This window comes from Ailuropoda melanoleuca, chromosome X, assembly GCF_002007445.2.
Source record: "Ailuropoda melanoleuca isolate Jingjing chromosome X, ASM200744v2, whole genome shotgun sequence".
Lineage (NCBI taxonomy): Eukaryota > Metazoa > Chordata > Mammalia > Carnivora > Ursidae > Ailuropoda > Ailuropoda melanoleuca.
The window spans coordinates 71524852-71544655 of NC_048238.1; the positions used below are offsets into that span (position 1 = coordinate 71524852).

The 19804-nt window shown below is 41.7% G+C and overlaps 1 protein-coding gene across 2 annotated transcripts in view; it reads left to right on the plus strand.

Moving 5' to 3' along the window:
- Positions 1–13352: 13352 nt before the first annotated feature.
- FAM199X (family with sequence similarity 199, X-linked) overlaps positions 13353–19804 on the plus strand; it is a 28040-nt gene continuing 21588 nt past the window's right edge. For both annotated transcript variants that reach the window (XM_002930062.4, XM_019792860.2), the window contains exon 1: positions 13353–13914. In XM_002930062.4, the coding sequence (XP_002930108.1) occupies positions 13718–13914 (197 nt within the window). In that variant the 5' untranslated portion in view covers positions 13353–13717. The remainder of the gene's footprint in view (positions 13915–19804) is intronic.

A 19804-nucleotide genomic window follows, 5' to 3' on the forward strand; every position in this document is an offset into this window, starting at 1 on the left:
AACAACAGCACCTACGCGACACATTACACTCCCCTCTGCGACACCAACGCAATCAATTCTCGCCGCTGGTCCGTCAGTCTGTCAGTTCCCCTTACTCCTCATCCCCTCACTTCCGTTCCCATCTCCCTGCGCGGCTGGAGGCAGTATGTGCCTATGCCTTCAGCCCAAAAGAAATGCTTACAAACCTCCGCCTCATCCACTCTCCAGACAGCGGCCGACGGCCCCTGCCTTGCGGTTCTGGAGAGCAACTGCGGCGACACTGACCTGACCCCAGCTTGCCGTGGCCTTCACTAAGAGACGGTCATAATAGAGAGACACACACAGGATATTTCCCAAGTGCCCACGGGGCGACGTAAAACGGGGTTCCCACAATCCTCTTCGCCTTCCTCCCCCATCATCCGCTCCTCCCCCTTCATTCGCCCCCCCCCCGCGCCGCGCAAAAAGAGACATTAACCCTTTCGTGTCTGAGCGCATTGTCCCGTGGACGCCTTGTGCGCGGATTGCTTTATTGGGAAATACAGGTAACTTATCAGGTAAAAGAAATAAAAGACCAGGCCTGTCCTCTTAGTCATAGTCATCTATTGAACGTTTTCTCAATTTGCTTGTAAATTGACCTGTAAGTTTACCAATCATTTTTAAATAGGAGCTTGCAACTTACTTGTTCACAGCCTGAATAGTTAGTTCATAATGACTCCTTTAAGCTTCCGGACCAACCCAAACTGTAACCTTGTAGTTTATGATTGTTCACCTTGAACCTGTGCCCTTTCTAATCCTACATTCTCCATCTCCTTTTGGTTTGACTATTTAACTGCTTATCTCAATGGTTAAGAGCAGGTACTTTCTAAACCTGGCTTTCTTGGTTTGAATCTCTGCACTCTACCACTATACAACTGCAGAATCTTGGGCAAGCGATTTAAGCACGCTATTCCTTGGCTTCCGAATCTGTAGAATTGGTATAAGAGTAGTACCTACCTCTAGAGTTGTAGTGACAATTTTATTTTATTTTTTATATTTTTTAAAGATTTTATCTATTTATTTGAGAGAGAGAGACAGCCAGCGAGAGAGGGAACACAAGCAGGGGGAGTGGGAGAGGAAGAAGCAGGCTCCTAGCGGAGGAGCCTGACGTGGGGCTCGATCCCATAACGCCGGGATCACGCCCTGAGCGGAAGGCAGACACTTAACAACTGAGCCATCCAGGCGCCCCTGTAGTGACAATTTTATAAATTCACATGTGAGTAGCATCTAGAACATTGCCTGGCACAGAATTAAGCGTGTATTGAAATAGAAATGTTAATGATTGACTTTGAGGGTGATGTCTTCTCAGCTAAGGCCTTATAGCTAATAAATAAAAAATGATAATAATGGTTAACATGTGGGTATCTATGGACCAAGTACTATATTAATTGCTTTAAACCCATTTTGTTGGGGTTTTGTGTTGTTGTTGTTTAATCCTAAAAATTATTGATGGTAGTTACTAGTATTATCCTTCCCTTTCCTCCTCTTTGTTTTTCTAAAGCAGCTAAGAAAATTCAGGTCAGTGAACTTTTGATAACTCTATAACTTTTCGATGGTCACAGAGTCGGTAACAAATAGAGCCATGGTCACAGAGTCGGTAACAAATAGAGCCAAGACTTAAACTCAGATAAGCTCAAATATATCTTTGTCCCTCTCAAATATCACTGAGAAAATGGCAATAAATTATTTTTGAGTGCCCTTTTTCCCCCTAAGAGTTGCCTCAATATCTGTGCAGGTGAGGAAGGCTATGTTCTCTTCAGAGATAGAAGGGCAGCAGGCAATAAAGCAAGGGTCTCGCTCTTGAAGGCTGGCAGCAAAGGAGATGAGCAAAATAGCAATGGTCATAACCAGCTCATTTATTGTGCCCCACTGTGCTACACAGGCCCCATTGCTGCCTAAGGCCACCAGAGATAAAGATGCAGGATCCCCACCTCACCTGACCATCCTGTAAAGCTTGGGTATTATCAAAGATCATGCTTGTTTTAGGGCAGCACCAAGAGGCGTAATATACTATTCTGACTCCAGCCAAAGTGGTAGTAATTTTCACATTTGCAGTTCATAGAATCAGGTATTTCTACCTCAGCCCAAGAGCACAGGGAAATTTCCTTTACCCCCCAGATTAAAACAAAAAAGGAATTCCCCCTTTCTTTCAGAGCCTACAGTACTCAGGGTCTTGTTTTTCTTGCTTCTCACCCATCTACTACCACTTCCCAATGTATCTTCAGACAGTTTATAATGGTTTTTCCAGCAGAAGGACTGGTGATGGTAAAGAGACTGGGGAAGGAGAAGGTAAATCCCCGATTTTGCTGAAGGTAAACCAAGCATTGCCTTGTCCCCACCCTCTACCACCTCTGCAGATCCCCGACCTTCTTCACTCCCTCTTGGCGCTTTGGAATCCGTTATTCTGCACACCCAGAAAACCTCTGGGCTTGAATTGTAGAAGAATCAACTTCTTGTTTTTTTCCCCCCCCAATGCCCATAATAGCATACATGATCAGGCTTGGTCTTCTACTTAAAGAGGCTAAATTTAAAAAGAAAAAGAAGAGAGCTAACAGGGGAAGGCATTTTACTTAATCTTCATTATTTCTAGCTATCAAACTATTAGAAAATGTCAGCATATGGGTAAAGCTGCAAGAAGTTCAGTTCCAGAGGCTAGGAAAGGTAGACATCTTTGTGCAAGGCAAAAGTGTTGACAGAAGACAGACAAGCACACAAAGGCGTCTCTAGGGCCAGTAGCAATAAAGAAAGGGGAGATATTGGGGTACAGATATCAGATACAGACAAGAGACTTTACAGCTCCTTTCACCCTAGACTCCATATCACCATTCCAGAGACTTCATCTGCATTAAATCCTAACCACCCTGGTGCTTTCACTGCTGGGCATCTTGCTCTGATCACTGAAGCCACCACCAGCTGCGACTGCTTAGCCAAGAGAATAGGTGAGGGGGGAGGATATTCCTAAACCCAGTGCTAGAAAGGGAGATGTGTTCCCAGCATCCCTAGTTGTTCTCATAACATATTTTTAGAAACACCATCATACATAGTTTAAGTGTGCAAGTTCTGTAATGCTTTACGTAGTATGTTTCGGTTACATGTTTCTTAAGGGCCAATCTGGGGTCCTAACACACAAATGACAGTGTTTCTGTATTGTAGTGCATGTACACTGCTGGTGACCAGTTCAGGCCCCCTTTATAGGGCAGGTGGACCCATCCCCTGCAGCTCTGCGTTTTAGCTCCTAACTCCAGCTGCTTCCTTCTCTGGAAAATTGCAGTCTGCAAAATAAGATCTTCAGTACTCCACAACACCTCCTCTCCTTACACACCCCTGCAGCCTGCAGTCAATGACTGAATGACGATGAGGGTACATAATGCCAGCCACGTTGCCTCAAGGTAAACCAATTCTGTGGGGCAAATCCTACTCCAGTGTTCCCTGTGTGGGGTCAGGCTAAAGCTAGTCTCCAGTTGGCTTAGTTGTTTTCCCCCTTGCCCTGTCCTGCTTCCTTTTTACCTGAGAGCACTTCCTCAATAAATGACTTGCATAAGAACCACCTCCTCTCAGGCTGTGCTTCAAACAACACTCCCTAAGATTCATTCTTATCTTAGGTTTATCAGAGGACTAAGTAAAGAAGGCCCTCTATAGTCTTCCCTTCCTTCCCCCATTGGCATCCGCCTCTGGGGAAGCCAGTGGTGAGTTAAGATGCAGGGCCTCTCAAATCAAACTTGGACCTATGACCTAATTCAGATGAAAACGAGGTCCAGCCTATTCCTAATATCTTTTTTTTTTTAAAGATTTTATTTATTTATTCGACAGAGACAGAGACAGCCAGCGAGGGAGGGAACACAAGCAGGGGGAGTGGGAGAGGAAGAAGCAGGCTCATAGCGGAGGAGCCTGATGTGGGGCTCGATCCCATAACGCCGGAATCACGCCCTGAGCCGAAGGCAGACGCTTAACCGCTGTGCCACTCAGGTGCCCCCCTAATATCTTTTTTTAAGATTTTATTTATTTGAGAGAGAGAGAGAACAGGAGAGAAGGAGAGGGGGGAGGGGCAGAAGGAGAGGGACAAGCGGACTCCACGCTGAGCAGTGAGCACCAGGCGGGGCTGGATTCAAGGACCTGGAGATCGTGACCTGAGCGGAAATCAAGAGTTGGATGCTTAACCCACTGAGCCACCCAGGCGCCACCCCCTAACATCTTTTGTCTTGGTGACATGAACAGACCACATTCTATCAAATCAGAAATAAAGGTACATTCATTCATGCTTCATTGTAATTATTTCTCACTACAGAATATGAAAATTTCTTATAATTATTAGAGCTATATAGCATTGCTTAAAAATTTAGTTAGATTATAATTCTCTTGTGATAGATATTCTTGCTGTAATAGCGTGAATCTTAAATATATTTATCAGCTGTTGGCTGTTTTATTTCTGTTAACTATAAACCATTATTGAAGATGGTCAAAGAATGAGCCCAAGGTTGGATACCAGATGAAGATGTGCCGATTAATGTAGAAGTGTTAAAAGACAAACCAGATTACCAGTTTGCAAATAATAAAGATATGTCTTAATTTAATAATTCTGCTATGATTCAGAAGACATACCGGGTCATCATTATAAACCTCAATATTGTAGAAGTGTACAGGTATTACTTAAGAGTAATGTTCAGGTTGAAAAACTGTTCAGATTGAAAATGACCAGATTTTTAAAATTTGCATTTGCAAAGATGCAAATTCTATAGCATCTGGCATCTTGTTCAGTTTTTTCCTCCAGTATATATATCCTATTATATATCCCTTGTCTAGCTGCCAATACCCATCTCAGTTGACTAAATCCACTCTACTGGCTTACAACAAAAGTGCCAAGACAATAATTTTCACTGGGATTATCTTAATTAACTTCCACCTAAAATTAGGACCCAAATGTGTCTGAAAACCTATTTCTGTGTGTATTTGAATGCATTCCTTTTGGTATGACTTCTCATAATTAGTTTTCCTTTTTATTTATTATTTTTATTTACATATATCTATATATAATTTATTATTTTAATTATTTTTTATTTGTTATTAGCAAAATATATTGATCATCTCTCCTCTCTAAAAAATTTATTTATTTTTTTTTTTAAAGATTTTTTTTTTTTTAATTTCTTTATTCAACAGAGATAGAGACAGCCAGCGAGAGAGGGAACACAAGCAGGGGGAGTGGGAGAGGAAGAAGCAGGCTCACAGAGGAAGAGCCTGATGTGGGGCTCGATCCCATAACGCCGGGATCACGCCCTGAGCCGAAGGCAGACGCTTAACCGCTGTGCCACCCAGGCGCCCCTCCTCTCTAAAAAATTTAAATTATGGAGGTTCTTTTAAATGGTTTCTTTTGATTTAGTAACTGAAATAAACATTCTCTATTTCATAAGAATAAAATATCATTAATTAAAAATTTCTGCTGATCTGAGAAATGTTTGTTGTTTCTGAAAAGCACTTTCTGCTTAGTCAAATAAATCTTGGTATTTATAGGTCTTGTATAGTATTTTAGTTTTGTGCAAGATTTGCAATATAGCATAGGAAAGAGTGCTATACTTGCTTAACACAGACATATACTGAAGAGATATGACTTTCCTAACTTATCTGTAACAGTGGTTAAATGAAGCCTTGGTAAGAGCAACTGAGGAATGGAGAATTATCCACTCATTAAAACTTTTAAAGTACTTGAACATTAGGATGGACAGAATTATATAGAAGATTATATCTTATTTCCTTTTCAAAAGTAAAGAGAAAATTATATGAAGGCAACTATGTAAATTTTATTATAATATTCCCCTTTGTTGGTATTTCTCAAAGTATTTCTAGCCAGCAACCCTTAAGGGTTTCCATGATTGTATATGATTAATATTACATCATCCATTTTTTTAAGAATTATTTATTTGAGAGAGTGCGTGGGGGGTGGGAAGAGCCAGAGAATCTCAAGCAGACTCCTCGCTGAGCACAGAGCCCAGTGTGGGGGCTTAATCTCACGACCCTGAGATCATGACCTGAGCGGAAACCAAGAGTCAGATGCTCAACCAACTGAGCCACCCAAGTGCCCCTTACATGATCCATTTTTAATCAAAAATGTTTTCTAAGTCTATGATCTATCTTTCAAATTCACCAGTTTCACCACAGAAATGATAGTGAATTTCATTGTCCCACTGTTTTATTTAAAATGCCCACCTTGGAGTGTCTTGGTGGCTCGGTTGAGCATCTGACTCTTGGTTTCGGCTCAGGTCATGATCTCAGGGTCGTGGGATCGAGCCCCATGTCGGGCTCTGCTCTCATCACAGATTCTACCTGAGATTCTCTCTCTCTCCCTCTCCCTCTGCTCCTCTCCCTGCTTGCAGACTCTTTCTCTCTCTCTGAATGAATGAATGAATAAATAAATAAATAAAATCCTTTTTTAAAAAAAGTAAAATGTCCATCTTTTGTAGCCTAGTGGACAGCTATTCATATTCTTTTTTTATTATTATGTTATGTTAGCCACCATACAGTACATCATTAGTTTTTGATGTAGTGTTCAAAGATTCATTAGTTGCGCATAACACCCAGTGCTCATCACAACACACACCCTCCTTAATGCCCATCACCCGGCTACCCCATTTCCCCACTCCCCTCCCCTCTGAAACCCTCAGGTTTTTTTTACTGAGTCCATAGCCTCTCATGGTTTGTCTCCCACTCTGATTTCCTCCCCTTCAGTTTTCCCTTCCTTCCCCCTTTGTCCTCCGTGCAATTCCTTATGTTCCACATGTGAGTGAAACCGTATGATAATTGTCTTTCTCTGCTTGACTTATTTCACTTAGCATAATCCCCTCCAGTTCCATCCAAACTACTACTCATATTCAAAAAGCCCAAGCCAAATGTTACTCCCTCTGCGAAGCCGTTCCCAATCTCCTTTCTCCCAGACAGAATTCATCCTTTCCTTTAATGTGCACTCATAGGTCTTTACAGATACAGACTTGCATCCCAAGGTATTATATGTTGCATCAGTTAGGAATTGTGTTTGGCTGTCATTAAGAAACACATTATTTTTCTATCCCATAAAAGAAATCCAAAGGTAGGCAGTTCAATATTGTTATGGTGGCTGCTTTCATCTTTCTGCTCTATTTTCCAAGCTCAAAATTTGCTTTCATAGCTTGAGGTTTCCTCAATGTAACAAAATAATTGCTGTATCTCCAGCCATCACATCCATGTCCTAGGGAAGGATGAGTAAGAAAGTGATACGAAATGGCCTCACACCTTAGCAGCCTCGTAAGCACTATCTCTCTTCCTCCCCCACCCCAGTCCATGCATGCACACATACACATACACAAGGACAAAATTATGAATCTTTCTAGAATGCCCCAATAGACATCTTCAACCTCCATACCATTGGCCTATATATAGTCACCTGGCCATCCCTGTCTGAAAGGAAGGCTGAGAAATTATATTTTTCCCCATTTGAGTACATAGCCAGCCCCAACAAAATCAAATCTTGTCACTTGGAATGAAGAGATAGGTTATGTGATAGACAACTAGCAATCTCTGCTACATTTTCCCACTTTTTTTTTTTTAACCATATCTGTTTCTTTACCTAGATTGTAAAATCTTGGAATGTTTAGAATATGTCACATTCATTTTGTATTTCTAGAGCCTAGCACAGTACAAGACACTCAGTGGTTTACTGTTTATTTCCTTCACCTACAATATGAAGGGTTTTCTGTGTAATCTGCCAAGATAGAGAAGATTCCATGTTTTACCAGAATAATTTTTTGTTCTTTATATTGACTTTATTATGTCCTCAATTCTTTAAGAAAACAAAGCTTTCTTATTTATGTAAGGGCCAAGATTCTTGACAATCATGTTACCTTCTATACTTACCTTTAAATATCTTATTGTTCCCTTCATATGAATAGCCAAATATTGTTTCTTAGTATCAACTATCCTATTTTAAGTGTTCAAATCTCCTGATAACTTTTGATTTTTTCCTTCCTAAAATTGAATCCTAAATGTAAAATGAAATAAAATTTAACTTTCAGGATATCTTTTGCACCTACAGTTATCTTCAACATTTTCAAGAGGGTCTCTGGACAATCAAAAACTTGTTCTTTCACCTTATAAAAAGAGAGATTCTAGAAACTGTTATGATTATTCAATGGTACTATTGATGAGTTGCATGGGAAGAGTTTTCCAATCAGAAGAGATGCTCAGACTTCCCCAAGTTAAATTTGTATGGAGAAAATGTTATTAATATAAAAATTTCAGAAATTATATGCTATATGGGAAGTACCTAGAGATTTCTCAATGCCCTCAGTCTCCATGATGTTTCTATTTATCAGAGTCCTGGTAGTGCTTTGCCTGAGAATATTAGGTAACAGCAATATAGTGTTATCAGTTATAATTTCAGTAATATACACTTTCAGTAATATACACTTCAGTAATATCCCCCCCTACATCTTATGAATTTGAATCTAGCATCTCAAGACGAGTGTTTTTTTAAAGATTTTATTTATTTATTTGAGAGTGGGAGAGTGTGAGACAGAGCATGAGTGGGGGGGAAGGGCACAGGGAGAGAGAGAAGCAGGCTCCCCACTGAGCAGGGTACCCAACAACGTGAGGTACCATCCCAGGACCCCGGAATCATGACCTGAGCTGAAGGCAGATGCTTCACCGACTGAGCCACTTAGGCACGTTTCAAGGCCAGTGGTTTTTAACTGGGCATGCACATTGGACTTAATTATGGAGTTCCATTAAAATATAGATTTTTGTACCTGCTCCAGACTTACTGAAGCTCTTTATTTGATATTGTTCGTATTCTACCAATATGTATTCTCCTGTATGTTTGGTATAATCATAGTATAGAATGTACATTATATCTCTGTATTATTATATGTTGTATCTTAAGTTTTTTCTTTTTTTTTTAAAGATTTATTTATTTATTTTAATGAGAGAGAGCATGAGTGGGAGAGACAGAGGGAGAGGGAGAGAGAATCTGAAGCAAACTCCATGCTGAGTGTGGAGCCCAATGCAGGGGCTCAATCCCACAGCCCTGAGATTACAACCTGAGCCGAAACCAAGAGTCAGATCCTTAACCAACTGTGCCACCCAGGAGCCTCAAGTTTTTTCCTTTATAAAAGTTATTTTCTTTTTTTTAAGATTTTATTTATTTATTTGACAGAGACAGAGACAGCCAGCGAGAGAGGGAACACAAGCAGGGGGAGTGGGAGAGGAAGAAGCAGGCTTATTGCGGAGGAGCCTGATGTGGGGCTCGATCCCATAACGCCGGGATCATGCCCTGAGCCGAAGGCAGACGCTTAACCGCTGTGCCACCCAGGCGCCCCAAAAGTTATTTTCATTAGTTTTTCGTAAGAAGTAATATTCACTATCTTTGCTGAAAATAGACTCAGTAGTTATCCTTACAGATATTCTGTCTAAAACTTTGGGAATTGGCTTTATTATTGGGATTGTCTCTGATATCATACATTTGGGCCCATTGGTTTGTCCTCTAGCAAAAAGGATCAGCAGATAATTTAATTCAAGAAAGAAAGAAGTTAGGGGTCTCTGATTTGAGAACTGAAACCCTAACTAGAGGAATTCTGGATTTCTTTTTTCTCTCCTCAGCCCTCTTGATTTCATGTTTTATAAGAGGTGCAGAAAGTAGAGCAAATCTTACATGCTGTGGTTCAGAGCGTAGCAAGCAGTTTAGACAATGCCACAGCAACAGGCTGAATGGTAGTCCCCTATTGATATTTCCACTTCCTCATCCCTGGAACATGTGACTATTGCTTAATATGGCAAAAGAGTAAGTGTTACTATATATGGCAAACAAAAAAAATGTGAATAAATTAAGGATTTTGAGAGAAGGACCTTATCCTGGATTATCTGGGTGGGCCCTAAGTACAAAGACAAGTAGCCTTATAAATCAGAGACTGGGTAATTTGGAGAACAACCTCATACCTGGTCTGACAGACTCTTTGGATTAGGGCTGAGATCTAGTCCCTTAATATGGGCACTTGGATCCTGGCTGGGAAGTGGACCACAAACTGTGATAAGTAATACACTCAAGCTTTGTTTTATCAGTAGGTTGTGTTGGTGATCTTTGGTGAGCTAAATATATATATATATACATATATATATATATATGTATATGTATGTATGTATTTTATATATAAAATTTCATATATCTAGATGTAGATATAGACAGATACAGATATAGATACATACACACACATACACATACGTATATACACATCAATCACATAAAAAATTAACAGGAGTTAGATCATTGCGTCAAGTCTAATCTATTTCTATCCAATAGTAACCCACATGATAAAGACTGGTTGACAATTCTCAATCTTGTTCGGTCTCTCCACAACCCCCTTGCAGCCCGTCAGCTCCCTGGGAGGTAAATTATATATCTGAAGAAGGCAGATCACCCCAGGGGTTCTTTCCAGGCCCAGACTCTCAGAGAAGGCAAGGAGCTACTATATCCGTGTTTTCAGAGAAATAGAAATTAGGAAAGATCTTGGTGGAGAATGGAAGGGAGGGATGAACTGGCTAATGCATTCAGACTAGGTACACCCAAGGGACAAATCAAACAAATTAAAGTGGGGCAAGGAGGTAGGATGCACAACAGTTATCAACTCCTAGTGGCTAAGAGCTTGGTAAAGATGTATTAGTATGTTATTACCTTATATTTAAGTAAATGTTCTACACACGGTGCACATATCTTGTTTACTGCTCTCAGTATCTAATTAGTGTTTCTCAATTGAGGTATATATTGGAGGGACCTCTTTTATATAATAATTTTTTATTATGCTATGTTAGTCACCATACAGTACATCCCTAGTTTTTGATGTAATGTTCCATGATTCCGTACTTGCGTATAACACCCAGTATACCATGCAATACGTGCCCTCCTTAATACCCATCACTGGCCTATCCCAATCCCCCACCCCCCTCCCCTCTGAAGCCCTCAGTTTGTTTCCCAGAAGGAGGGACCTCTTTTAAAGGAAAAACATTCTATTAGACTCAAGCATGTAAATTCTTTTTATAATAGTTCTTAAATGTAAATAAACGTAAAACTAAATAGAAACCCTGCTGTTCATAAAGTTCTTTTTTTTTTAAAGATTTTATTTATTTATTCGACAGAGAGAGACAGCCAGCGAGAGAGGGAACACAAGCAGGGGGAGTGGGAGAGGAAGAAGCAGGCTCATAGCAGAAGAGCCTGATGTGGGGCTCGATCCCACAACGCCGGGATCACGCCCTGAGCCGAAGGCAGACGCTTAACCGCTGTGCCACCCAGGCGCCCCGTTCATAAAGCTCTTATACAAATTTAACATCAAAGTAAATTTACCAATTGTGCACAAATAAAAAAATGTTAATTTAATGTGATACATGGTGTTTGCTGAGACAAAACTGCTCTTAGAAACCTGAACAAACTGCTCAGGGCACCTGGGTGGCTCGGTCGATAAGCATCTGCCTTCAGCTCAGGGCGTGATCCTGGTGTTCTGGGATCGAGCCCCACGTCAGGCTCCTCCACTGGGAGCCTGCTTCTTCCTCTCCCACTCCCCTGCTTGTGTTCCCTCTCTCGCTGGCTGTCTCTTCTCTGTCGAATGAATAAATAAAATCTTTAAAAAAAAAAAAAAAGTAGAAACCTGAACAAACTACTGACTGGCCAGCGTGTGTTCTTGGCTTTCAACATGCTTGTATGTGAGTCTTGTGCCCTGCTTTCCCATCACTTTCCTTTTCCAAACTACAAGACAATCTTCATCTGTATAGTAAGCCATGAAGTAGGAGGTACGTCTAATTTATTTTCTTACTAGCTCATGATAATTAAAGTAGTATTGCTGCCAACTTGTCAAATACATGTCCTAATTACGTGGCAGCTGTTAGTTACCACTGCCATCCAGATACTCCAGGATATGCTTAAAATTAAATGTTAAAGTAAAACATACTTGTAAAAAACTCGCAGACTCTGAGTACCTACATTATTATGCAGCACTTGACTTTCGTTAGTGGGGACTAAGGCATTGCCCATTCAGGCTCACTGGGAATGGTGCATTGGGGACCACAAGTCAAACCACCATCACTCTCACAATCCATGATTTTTAAATTAAATGAAAGAAGACAGGCACACTCAACAGTCAGGTAACCAAATAACTGAAGCAAGATCATATATACATTTTAAAGAAGTGGTTGTGTTGTTTTCATTATAAGTTGCATTGGTAGGACATGGCACAGAGATTAAGACTGGGGCTTGTGTGTGACAACTACCCATTTTTCCCAGCCTCCTTTCTCCTTCCCTTCCTCCTAGGTTCTTTTACCTTTCCTCTTTTTTGCACCTACTTTAGTTTTATGTTTCTTTCAAAGTTCAAAGTAATGAGTTTTTCCATACAGCTAAATATATTTAATGTTTTATTAAGAGATTATGCCCTTATTATTTTATATGAAAATGTGCTTCCTTTTATAAAGTAGTAGCAGTTTAAAAATTGTCTTCATTTGGCAAAATAAGAAATTGGAAATCTTGTGTTTTCCTCCAAATATTAAAATTTTTACACATCCAAGATCTGCAACCACTTGTCTGAAAAAGCAGAGAAAAGAGAGAAACAGGAGGATAGAATGGTATGTGACACCTAGTAAGTTGACTTAAGGTGAACAAGTTAAGCGCCATGATGTACTTTCTACTGGAGCACTGGCAGGAATACGTAAGACTCGTTTGGGAGTCAGGGAAGGCTTCACAGAGGAGGTAACATTTGAGCTGGGGCTTTAAGGATTAGCAGGGAGGAACCGGCAGGGCATTCCAAGCAGAACGCATAATGTGAGCAAGAGCACAGAGCACAAAAGGGCTGGACTACGTGTCCAGCAGCTCTGAGTAGCCTGGTGGCTGTTATGTCGAGTTCTCAGGGTTAGAAGATCAAGGGTGAGGCAGGGACTATTTTTTTTCTTACTTGGCCCATTTCCCCCACAGCCCATTGCACAGTGCTGGGCACACACACTGCAGGGGCTCAATGTAAGTACTCAGTGAACTGGGACGGGGTGGTCGAGTACGCTGGGAACCAGGGCATTTGGATTCTTTCTCACGCACTCGCAGTGTGACCTTGGCCAAGTCCCTTTTCTCAGGGCTGCCGCATGCTGCTTATTAATCAGCGGTGGGTAAAAAAACAGAGGTGGTTGGCCTGAAGCGCAGGGCCTTTGCAGCGCCAGGAATCCCAAATCCGACGCGTGGAGGGCGGGCGGGCGGAGGTTCAGTTCCTCCTCCGCTCCAGCAGGGGGCACAGGAAGCGGCTTCCCACTGCCTTTCTCCTCCCGGCGGGCGCCGGCGGATTGCAGCAGTCGCGAGTGGCGAGCGCGGTGGGCGGGCCGGGCGGCGGCGGCGGCGGCGGCGCTGGTGGCGGCGCTGCGCTGCGCTGCGCTGCGCTGAGCTGAGCTGACTGGGTTGGGCCGGGCAGCGGCGGCGACGGAGACGGCTGCGGAGGCCAGCGAGGCGCTGACCGGGTGGTCAGTCCGCTGCTGTGGCCTCTAGCAGCCTCTTAGCGCGGCCGGCATCTCTGGGCGGAATCTGGCCGCGGCGCACAGCCTGCTCGTGAGCTGCTGTGGGCACACCCCGGCTCAGCGGCGGCGGACAGGTTAGAGTGGGGGAAGGGGCAGGCGCGGAAGCAGCCCGGGGCCAGAGAGGGAGCCCAAAGCCAGGCCGTCTCTAGTCATGTCCGACGAGACATCGGCCACCACTTCGTACGAGAAGTTTCTAACCCCCGAGGAGCCCTTCCCGCTTCTGGGACCCCCTCGCGGGGTGGGCACCTGCCCCAGCGAGGAGCCAGGCTGCCTGGACATCAGCGACTTCGGCTGCCAGCTGTCCTCTTGTCATCGCACGGATCCACTCCACCGCTTCCACACCAACAGGTATGAACCGCAGCTGAGGGCAGGGGCGAGCTGCCCACACCCCTGCCTCAAACGGGAGAACGCTGGGTCGCACTCGAACCTGGCGCTCCTCCTCGGGTCTGCGCTTCCATTCGTCCCCTCCCCCACCTTCCTCCGACCAGCCCTCCTTCCCTGGCTCCTTCCCTGTCCCCCTCCCTGTTTTCACCCCTGCCTTCGGATTTTCTTTTCCGCCGGCATTTTACTTGCTCCCTTTTCCCCATTCATCTTCTGACCATAGCGACGCCTCCCTTTCCCCTCCTGCCTCATCTGTGCACGGAGAATCCCAGATCCGCACCCTCAATTTTAAGATGCATCCCTGTTTCCATCCACCCGAAAAAGTTTAACCCCTTCCATTTTCCATACGCTCTAGAGTAGATTTCGTATGACTCAAAACCAACCTATGGTTCTTTTGAAAGATGGCATTTATAAAGCTAGAATCTGCCTTTCCCCATTTTCCATACGCTCTAAAGTAGATTTCGGATGACTCAAAACCAATGTATGGTTCTTTTGAAAGATGGCACTTTTAAAGCTAGAATCTCCTTTTCCCGTTTTTTTAATCTGCCTCACAATCCAGTTTCCACTCCCATCGCAATTTTTTTTTTGGTGAAGCTCTAGGAAACCATACAGTCCTTCCTCCCCCCCCCCCCCCCCCCCCCCCGAACTCCTTTGCTTTACCGCTTTAGGCCCTGCCAAAATGTATAAGCTCAGATCTGGAAGGTTCCTTCATGTAGCTTATCCCTTGGTTTGCTCCCCCAGTGGAGGGATGGAGCTAAGCTTAGGATGGGCTTGCTTGTACAAATTTACTCAAAGGGTGCTGCATCTCCTAACTGATTTTATTGGAAGCTGGAGTGTTCTGGAGAATTCTCTCATGCAAGTATTTGAGTGTTATACCAAGTGTGGGGGATGTGAAGATGTTGTAGACATAGCCCCAACCTATAATATAGGTGGATATTTGAGAGAAATATATTAGGGCCTGGGAAGGTGTGTGGAGAACAAGGGAGGAGATGGGTTCAGCAATGGAAAATATTGGCATTGAATTAAGGAGTCTAGTTCTGATTTCTGGTCCACAATATGAGCATGAACAAATCCTTCCATATTTTAATGTCTTTTGCATGCCCTCCCCCACCTCTTAAATCAGTCTACAGATTTACTGAGCTTCTACCAGTTACAAGGAGTGTATAAACCAGGATTTTTACCTAAAAGAAAGAGTCTGGAAAGGAGGTGTTATAGTTAAACAGACAGAACGTCATTATAACACATTTGGAAAGGAAGCAGTAGTAAATCTGTTACGACTTTTCCAAATCTTCATTGCAAAAATGAGGAAACTGAGGCCTAGAGAGGAAAGACTAAGTTCAAGGTCATAAAACTGAGTTAGGCAAAGCCAAGATTACTTCTTTAGAACCAGTGATGAAACTTGGAACAGAACTAATGGCTCAAATGTTGTTATAGTTTCTTAGACTGACTCACAGAAGCTTACTTAACCCATGATGTGATTATAACATGAGTGTAATATATTTATGAAATCAAGTGTGCTTAGGATTGTTTGCATTGGAAAAGAATATAAAAAATACTTTTGCACATATTTGGTATTTAAGTTTTGCAGCACTGGAGCAAGTCCTATACACAGGAAAGTGAAATGATTTCAGAATTAGCCTGCTGTGATGATGAGGGCAAGGGAGTCGGGAAAGAGGCTAAGGGTAAGCACTGCCAGAACTGGTGAGGTGATGATGAGTGAAGCAAAAGGAGAAGAATACATTTCTTTCTTTTTTTTTTTTTTAAAGATTTTATTTATTTATTCAACAGAGATAGAGACAGCCAGCGAGAGAGGGAACACAAGCAGGGGGAGTGGGAGAGGAAGAAGCAGGCTCATAGCAGAAGAGCCTGATGTGGGGCTCGATCCCATAACGCCGGGATCACGCCCTGAGCCGAAGGCAGACACTCAACCGCTGTGCCACCCAGGCGCCCCAAGAATACATTTCTTACAGCTTGTTCTGTTCTTTTTTCTTCTTCCCATTTTTTTTCTTGTGTTTTTCTATTCCTTTTCTTAGAGACTGAGGTAAGGCCAAGGTTGTTTTCCAAATGGGGTAGTTAAGATAGAGGAGGAAGTTCCTGTTCAGCCCCAGTTTTCCCAAGTCAAACATTTTGCCTGCTTTTTAAAAACCTCCATCTCCTACTCTAGTTTTCTGAAGGCTTGGAATGGCACTAGGAGGTCTAATGTATTTTGCTTTGTACCCTTTTCAGCAGAGGTTAGGGCAAGCAGAGGTAGCAATATTTACATCAGATGATGTTTCTGTCCTAGGCTACCTTGCTTTTTAAATTTTTTCTCATTCTGGAATGTTCTTCCTACCCCTCCTCAAGATGGCATTTGAGAGGACCATATACTTCCAGTCAGTTCTTTTCAGGGAGAAGCAAACAGCAAAGTCATGTATGTGGTCAAAGTTTAGTTTACAGAATTCTCTTACTTTGGATTTGCATGTGTCACATCTTTTCTTCACATCACCAGTTCAAGCCGCAATTCAAAAATCAGATCTCCATAGTTGAGTTTTGATGTTCTGCTTTGGGTTTAGTCATTAAAAAGCACATTTTATTGGAAATAAAAAGCTTGTAGTTGGTAACTAATGGAGCATCGAACTTTACATCGGAATCCGGGGATGTACTGTATGGTGACTTACATAATATAATAAAAAGTCATTTAAAAAAAAAAAGCTTGTAGTTGGTAGACTTGGTTTACCTTTATTTTGCTTCTTCCTTGTTACCTGATAATATGAAAACTATGGAGATTATTTAATGCCATTGATAAGAGCCTTATGATGATGGCAGTTTTGTGCCTGCTCAATTACTGGACTCTGGGCTATATTTGTAATCTGCATTAACTAAGGTCTTCAGGGCAGTATTAATTTATGACCCCTAAGTTTGAATGTTTATAGTGTTCATATTAAAGTCACCTGTGACTTAGGTTGGCATGTTACTACTCTAGGTTCCGTGGAAAATTACATGAACATAGCCACTTTCCTAAGAATTCACATGTTCCTAGGAGTATCTTTTAGGATTTTATGACCGAGTTCGGTTTGTCTGGAAGTTTGGTAGAATAAAATAAATTTCGATAAACCAAGAAACTTAATTATTTTTTTAAAGATGTATTTATTTGAGAAAGCGCGTGCATGTGCGAGAGGGGGAAGGGGCAGAAGGAGAGAGAAGAGAGAGAATCTCAAGCAGACTGTGCTCTGAACCCGATGCGGGCCTTGATCTCAACCTGAGATCGTGACCTGAGCCAAAACCAAGAGTCGGACACTAAACCGACTGAGCCACCCAGGTGCCCCAATTATTTTTTAATTTAAATGTTAATATGGAATATATGTGGTATTTAAGACATTTTTCTTTGATTTTGGGACAGGATGTTTCTGATGTAATTGTGGGTTTTCTTTTAGTATTTGTCCATGGCACCCTCCACCATTATCAAAAAGGGAAGTCATTTACCAAATTGAAAAAATTATAATGATATTGGTAAGTTCTGTAATTGTGAAATGAAGGAGGTTAATATGAACTACTCGATGTGTTATTCTCTTCATCTTTTAGTAGTACATTAGTAATTTGACACTGAACAATTATGAAAAGTATGTGAGAGGAGAGTGCCTCACTTTTGTACACCCTATTGGCAGGATAGAAAATGAACTCTTGTATAAAGCAGTTACTTGGTTATGTGATTTTAGAACCCTATTTCAATCGTTGTTAACTAGAAGAACCCTAAGACTATTGTGAAGAACCTCAAGACTACTGTGTACCTTTTGTACTACCCACAGTTTTCCTGTCTCAGTATAGAATTAACAGTTGCAGCAGAGCTGTGAGTTGCAGGTGGGAGAACCATGCTCCAGGAAGTAACAGATTATAGAGGCAGGAGGAATTTGGTTTGGGGACTTATTGAGACAAATTGAGAATGGGGATCAGGCTTGGGAGAGGTATCCAGGCTAGGAATGTGGATTTGGGAGCATTCAGAATAGAAAGAACAGTAGAACAATAATGTGTTAGGAGTAGAACTGTGGGTTACAAGAGTTGAGAGAAGAAACTTTTCAATAAATTTAGCAGGGAAAGGAAGGAGGTAATAGTGTGGTAATAATTTGAAAAAAAAGGTGAAGGTTTCATTGTTGTTGTTTGTTTGTTTGCCTTGTTTAGTTTTTCTTTTCCAAGAATATTTTTAGCTCCTTAGAAGCAGCCCACAGGAAAGGGAGAAATTGAAAATATGAGAGAGTGTGGGATGACAGGAGATAGTTGGGATGAACTCAGAGCACGAATGGAATATTTATTCTTAGAAATGAGATGGAATGTTTTTTACTTCCAAGACTATAGAGAGGGTAAGAAGGATGGATGATACCAAGAGAATTGAGATCGCTAGGAAGAGGTTTGGGAATTGGAGTAGAGTTGGGTGGGGGTTTGTGTCCTCTGCTCTAACTTGGGACCTTGATGGCCTGCTGTGCTCCAAAGTTGTAGCAGAGGTCAGGGGTGGCTATATGGGTGTTCTGGCAGATAAGCCTTGCAGATAAATGTTCTTGGCTTTACTTTTTTTTTAATTAAAATTTGGGCAGCAAGCCTAGATATTGCATTAAACTCCATTTCATTAGGATTCTTTTCAACATTTTTCTTTTAAGGTAGAAAGTCTCTTTTGTGAATAATTTTATGGTTGTAGCTAGGATCTTACTTGGCATTAGGTAGCTTTCTCCTACTGGAATAAGATGTAAGGACTTCGCTGATTTTAATAGTTCAGTGCTGAGCACATGTACACAGTGGTCATTCATGACATATTTGAAACCAACAGAACAGTCTAAAAGAATCACACTCAAATTTTTATTACAAAAGCTCACTTTAGAAAATTGGCATATACAAAACTGTAAAGATCACTCGTGATCCCTTTTAGTAAAGATGATAACTGTCAGCATTTTGATGTTGTTACTGTTAATGTTCTTTTTATGTTCATATATATAATTTTAAAATTCAGGATCAGGTTATATATAATTTGTGACCAGGTTTTTACACTTACATTATGAGTGTTTTTCTTTTCAAAAAATAGTCTGAAAATAATTATTTTTTATTTTTTTTTATTTTTTAAAAAATTTTAAAGATTTTATTTATTTATTTGTAAGAGAAAGAGAGAGAATGAGTGGGGGGTGGGAGAGAGGGAGAAGCAGGCTCCTCAACGAACAGGGATCCCGATGTGGGGCTTGATCCCAGGACCCTGGGATCATGACCTGAGCTGAAGGCAGACACTTAATCAACTGAGCCACCCAGGCGCCCCTGAAAATACAATTTAAAAAAAAAAAAAAGATTTTATTTATGAGAGAGAGAGAGTGTGTGAGAGGTGCGTGAGTGGAGGGAGGGGCAGAGGGAGAGAGAGAGAATCTCAAGCAGACACCACAGGGAGTGACTGCACAGAGCCCCATGGGATGGGGGGGCATCCTCCGTCTCACAACCCTGAGATCATGGCCTGAGCCGAAATCAAGAGTCAAGCGCCCAACCCACTGAGCTACCCAGGTGCCCCCTGAAAATATAATTTTTAATGATTAAAAAACACCATTATTTAGATATGTTATTTAATTATTCCCCATATTTGGGGGGCATTTCTTTTCCCGTTGTTGGCTATTATAAATGATGTTGTTTGGACGTGCATCTTTTTCCCAATTTCTATTTGGGGAAGTGATGGATTCCTGAAAGGGCAATTATTGAGTCCAAAGGAATGAACTCTTTTGGAACTCTTACAGTACCAAATTACTTTTCAGGAAGATTATGCCAATTTAACACTCTCACCAGCAGTGGATAAAAGTACTGCCTACTTTGTTTTTGTTCATGCTGCCTGAAAGTAATAATAATAATCTTTGGAAAT